Source organism: Otolemur garnettii, unplaced genomic scaffold (assembly GCF_000181295.1).
Source record: "Otolemur garnettii isolate 467f Iridium unplaced genomic scaffold, OtoGar3 scaffold00126, whole genome shotgun sequence".
Classification (NCBI taxonomy): Eukaryota; Metazoa; Chordata; class Mammalia; order Primates; family Galagidae; genus Otolemur; species Otolemur garnettii.
In genome coordinates this window covers 4,243,004-4,249,003 of record NW_003852521.1, presented here as the reverse complement: position 1 = coordinate 4,249,003, position 6,000 = coordinate 4,243,004, and the positions used below count along the sequence as shown (strand labels likewise).

The 6,000-nt window shown below is 43.9% G+C and overlaps 1 protein-coding gene across 10 annotated transcripts in view; it reads right to left on the bottom strand.

Annotated features, from left to right (window-relative positions):
• Positions 1 to 2,907: 2,907 nt before the first annotated feature.
• The window catches only part of SYNE1 (spectrin repeat containing nuclear envelope protein 1), a 448,631-nt gene continuing 445,538 nt past the window's right edge, over positions 2,908 to 6,000 (bottom strand). For all 10 annotated transcript variants that reach the window (XM_023517949.1, XM_023517955.1, XM_023517954.1 and 7 more), the window contains one exon: positions 2,908 to 3,890. In XM_023517949.1, the coding sequence (XP_023373717.1) occupies positions 3,650 to 3,890 (241 nt within the window). In that variant the 3' untranslated portion in view covers positions 2,908 to 3,649. The remainder of the gene's footprint in view (positions 3,891 to 6,000) is intronic.

Sequence of the window (6,000 nt, the reverse complement as noted above, 5' to 3'; positions counted from 1 at the left end):
ACACCGTTCTGGGCTTGATGATCTCTGCTGTGGCTTGTCAGTTAAATTGTGTAGCTCTAATTTCTTAATATTTGAGCCCAGGGTGCAGGCTATCAGTTTACCTCCATCTATCTCAGCCCTCAGCCTGCTGAATGTCCCACCAAGCCTTTTGAAGTCATCTCATCTCACTTACAAAACCAAGAGAAGTCACTGTCAGCCCTCATTCCAGGAAGCACATTCCTACTCTTCAGACACAACTTCAGGGAAAGCCTTTCGTTCCTGGTGGTTTCTCTATCAAGTCTCTACTTTCAGTTCCTAACCCTATATTTCTCCATCTTAGTTTGATGAATTCTTTCCCTACTCACCTTTCCTAGCATTTCCTGGTTTTGTTCGTGCAAATCTCCTCACCAGCATGTGATGAACTCAACCCTCCTCACCCTTCCCAGTCCGTTGAGCGTCTCTGCCTGTGCCCTTCCCCACTCAGCTTTCACTTAGGACACCATGCCTTCTCTCCGGGCCACACAGGGCTCCTTCTCCAACAGCCACCAGTGTCCATTCATCCCCTTAATATTGTTTTAACCCCCGTCCCTTCCAGGAAGCCTCTGAGGGGCACGTCTTCTCTGTTGCCAGGGCAACCACCAGGTGCACATGTGGACACCCCTAATATGACTGTGTGCCCCTGCCTCCCTTGGAAGGCACTTCAGTGAGGGCTCTGGCCCTTGCTATACCATTTGTAGTCCAGATGGTCATCTGGGAACAACCATGGCCTGCTGGCCTCAGTGTTCATGGTAACTGGGGCTCCCTACTTCTTTCCTGTTCCGATGCTCTTCTAAGTCTGCAAAACATTCAAGCGAAAAAAACACCCTGGGCCCCACTTTAGGTATTTTATAGGGTTTTAGAAAGGCACAAATGGACTTTGTGCTAAGATTTTGCTTTTTTTTTCTTGGTCGAGACAGAGTTTCACTCTGTCACCGTTGGTAGAGTGCCCAGGTGTCATAGCTCACAGGGCACTGTCAAAATCTTGGGCTCAAGTGATTCTCTCATCTCAGCCTCCCAGAGTGTTAGAATTCCAGGCATAAAGCACCACGCCTGGCCTCTAAGATTTTTCTTAATCCAAACCACATTGTTTTCTCAGCAACATTTAAGATTTGATTTTATAGCAATAGGAGACACCTAGGAAGTCAGTTGAGGGTCTTGTGGAGAAGAAATGCCCTCAGAGGCCTCCGCGCTGGCCTTTTCCAAGACTCTGGGCTCACTGTACACAGACCCCGCCACTGCAGAGGTCACAAGCAGGTGACAGAGGAGGCCTGAAGGGTGGACCATCTCAGACTCCAACTTCCACACTTCCCACAGCCTCTCCAGAGGCAGAAAAGATGGGATGTCTTAAACAAGGGCTTTCTGTCTACAAGGTAACAACAGCAGCTCCATCCTGCTGCCTGAGGATTACGGTGGCCATAAGGATTACTTCTCTGATAGTAGAAAGCACAAGAGAAGAGAGAAATCTTTAAAAGTGATCAGGAAACTCTCCATGAAGGAAGCAGCTTTGGTAGGAAGGACAGGAGGAATGGTAAGAACAGAATGATGGAGTTCAGGAAGTATAGGGCCCTGTGGTTAGGAAGGACAAAGTCACTGCAGCCATTCATTTAAGATGCAAGCTCCCAGGCCCTACTCCAGAGACTGAATCAGAAAGCGTAGTAGCCCTCAAGAACCCTGGTGGAGATGGACCAGGCCGCATGCATCAAGGAAGTCCAAGTTTTAGGCCATTTTAAGTACCTCTATCTTTTTTTTAAGTGTTGGATGTACAACAGAGTTTGCAAATTCAAATACTTCTGGGGGGTAGGCTGAGAAAGGCAGCAAGAGAAGCTGATGAGTTAGAAGAACAAGTGGAAAAATGGTTTCTTCCAACTCTTAAAGGGACAGCAGCCAGTAAGCTCCAACAATTACTGCCAGGAAGGGATATGTGCTCAGGACAGCAGAGCTTTCTATTTTCAAGACAAGCCTGAAACTTGAGTTTTATGTACCCCCTCAGTTATTAAATGATGGATTAAAATGTCATGAGCATCAGTAATTCCATGAGGGCCAAGATCAGAGGGGAAAAATGAAATCATTGAGTATTTGGACTTGAATGATAGACTAAAATTATATTTATCTGGTAGACAATGAACGACAGAAGGGATCTGAACAGATGTGTGATTTAAAAAGATGGGTATAGAACCAGGCATGGTGCCTCATACCTGTAATCTTAGCACTCTGGAAGGCCAAGGCAGGAGGATCTCTTGAGCTCAGGAATTTAAGACCATCCTGAGCAAGAGTGAGACTCCCATCTCTAACTAAAAATAGAAAAATTAGCCAGGCATATGGTGGGCACCTGTAGTCTCAGTTTCTTGGGAGGCTGAGGAAGGAGGATCTCTTGAGCCTAGGAGTTCAAGGTTGCTGTGAGCTAGGCTGATGCCACAGAACTCCAGTCTGGACAAAAGAGTGAGACTCTGATTCAAAACAAAAACAAAAACAAAAACAAAGATGGGTATGGCTGTTGCATACCCTTGGGATGGAACGTTGAAAGGGCTTCAGGCACGAGATCCTAGCAGGCTCTTCTAATTGTGCAGAGGGTATTAACAAGAGCATAGGAAATATGTCAGGAAGCAGAAATTCTTGAGATCTGTTTGGCCATGGAAGGAAGAGGGGAAAAGAAACAACTGATTCTAGGGACTTCTATGCCTAACTATGCACTATCTCTAATCATGCTTTTCTTTAATATACAGGGTGTCCACAAAGTTCATGTGAAATTTAAAATAGTTGCCTATTTATGTTCCAGCTTCATTCATTCCACAAAAAATAAGACAATTTAGGTTGCATTCCAATCAATGCCTGCTTCAGAATGAAATTTAGAGTCATTTCTTTAGGGTTTAAAAAAAACCACAGACAGAATATTTTATAGTATCTATAATAAATGCAAAGAAATCAATACAAACAAAACTTGGCTTTAGCAAACTGTACATACATAAATATCTCTTTTTTACTATAACATTTAACTTTTTTCACATAAAGCCTTCTATGATCTTATTCATTACATCTAGTTTTTCTTTATACCTGTAAAAAAAGTGCCTTTTAGATTTACAGCTTGTGTTTCCAAAGCGAAGGTTAGAACATCATGCCCAAGAGGAAAACGAGGTCAGAAGGAGGCTGCTGTACAAGCTTTTAAAAACCGTATGTTACAAGGTTCTAAAATCTCATCAGCACGGGTTGATGGGCAGATTGTACGATACTGACATGGCGCTGGGGAGGGTCATTTATGGGATAAATGGAGCAGCGCCATGGAAAAGCTGCCCAGATGGTCTACTGAAGTCCCTGGCTATGCACAGAATGGACCTAAGTGCCACAAGTCCAGGGCTTTGGAAGTCCTTCCTCCATCTCTTCACAGCCAAGGCTCAAGAGTCTCAAACCAAACTCCTTCTGAACCTTCTGATGTCTGTCTTCCCTCCTGTCATTGTTGGGCCTCCAGCTCCAAAGCCAAGATCTGCACACACGGGGTGTGGAGGACAGCTGCAGCTGCCACACTGGGGGCTTCTGCCCAGATCAAGGTCCTCTGCTTGAACTTTGGGACTGCTTGGCCCCATCCACCTCATGCTCCCAAGCACATCTGCAGATTCAGAGCGGGGCCTCTGCAGGTTCAGAGCGGGGGAGGGCCGTTTGTGTATCTGAGCATGGGGTGGAATGACCGGGCAAAGTTGTTGGAGAGGGCACAGCTGTAGTCCTCCTCCGACATTGGCACGAGGCAGGCGAGCCCAATGAGGAGCAGCAGGAGAAGCTGGAGGGGAAGAGCCGCTCGGAGGACCCGGTACAGGAAGGCTCGGCCAGACCGAGCTGGGCGAGGCTCAGAAAGGGAGGAATCGGAGCCACCTTTTGTGCACCTGAGAGGAGAAGTGACAGAAATAACCTGAATAACTCAGCTGTTGGACGGACGCTGCTTTTTGCTCCCATACCTTCCTGGAAGGAAGCCAAGCACAACCCAACGTGGCAATTAGCCTCCCCACCACCAAATGAAGCTGCTGGAAACTGTGCTGATGAAAAGTAAACATTTAGTCCACCAGCTAAAGATAACTAATTGGGCTCAAATTCTACTTTTCTTATCCCTTAATTTGGTGAAGCATTTTCCATCAACAAAGATAAATGCTCTACACACATTCTACCAGGATAAATTAAGTGGATCCAGGATAATTAAAATGTCTAAGTTTGATGCAGTACATTCCTGGTTTAAGGATATCAGAAATATTGTTAGGCAAATTAGTTGCTGTCAGAATCATACAAAGCATCCCAGCCAGCCGTCCTGGGGATGCTGAAATCCATGGAGCGACAACAAAAACAGTCCTAGTCCTTTTGCACAGACCCTCAACATTTTAATTAATCTTAGAGTATACCCTGGTTTCATCTTGCACTGGATCAGCATATGGCCCTGACATTAGCGGTTTCCAAAGCTGGATGAACAAGGAATTTCACCGGAATTTGTCTACAGAGCAGTGGTGCTGGGTGATGTAGATTCCAGGCTGATCCTCCTGTCCTTCACTTCTGTGACTTTGGAAAACTGACGCCACTTTTCTGTGCAGGACAGATTGTTATCTTGAGGCCTCCCCTAGACTCAAGAGTTTCAAGTTTTCCCATCTCAGTTCTATCTTCCTTTTTAAAAGGTGCATTAGAGATTTAGCACAAATTTCAGGATTGTTAAGAAAGACTGTCTGTGGAATATTGAATATGAGAGTAGGCTCTGAGTTGGATGCCACTGCTTCCTTTTTGCGAACAGCCATTAACATTTTGTTTGGTTAAAGGTGGAGATGAATAAGAAATGTTATTTACAAGAGGCATTTTGTGTACACCCACACCCCGACAACACTGAAGGAGCAAAGAGAAGAGATCTACCAAGGAGACACATTCCCACACACCTGGTCTGAATTCCCTAATGGTTTTAATATCACTAAGAATAAGGATGTTGAGTGTGAGTCCAGTGGAAAAATATGAAGGCATAAAAAACTGTATTGATAACTAAGTTTGCCTCATAAGAAAACAGTATGTTTGCAGCTCCCCTATTAGCTATTAATTTCTGAAGACACATTACCCTAATATCAGTGGGGGATAGGGATGGCATCAGAGAAAATAAATGTTAAAATATAAAACAGATATAACCTCCTTAAAGGGGAACAGAGGGACTACTCAAAACTCTTTTATTAAACCGTCAAAGAAAGATGGGAGATAAGCAGACTGGTTCTGCAAAAACCCACAGCAGCCTTCTGCCATGCTGGGTTTCTAGTGCAGTTCTAACAGTGTAATGAGAAAACAAATCCCTGGGCTCAACTGGAACTGGGTTCTTCTCTGAAGCCCACAACTAATGGCAGGGTAATTCTGACCCACCCACTTGACCTCTGTGTGCCAAGTTCCCTGTTAACCTTTTCAAATTAGAATAGAGGGTCTTCCAACTTTTAACTTCCATGCTTTCTATGTTTTCTGTCTTCTACTAATTTGTCATGGTAAATAGTTTCCCAACCCTGAAGCCACAAGAGTTCAATCACCATCTAGTGGTCAAACTGATTAACTGCCCTTAATGCTAAGACCAATGAGTTATTTCTTATGAGCTGAAAAGAGAAAAGAAAGGTATGTTTTCAGAAAATGTAGAACACAGAAAAAAGTCACATATCTTATTAATGGTGAACTTCTTGAGTTACCTGAGTATGAAATATCATATTTGTAGATAAGTAGCTAAGGATAGTTAACGTTTATTCTTCCAATTGCTAGATGACCCTCAGAGCATTGATCTTAGTTCTATCTTATTAATTATCTTAGTTCTATCATTTAATGATCTTAGTCTATCATTTAATGCTCACAACACTTCTCGGGGGTGTGTACTCATTGCTTCATTTTACAGATGATGAAGAGGAGGATCAGAGAAATGAAGGACCTGGTTCAAGTCTACACAGCTAGCAGGTGGCAGAACTTTGATTCAACCCAATGATTTTAAATACTTGAACATGG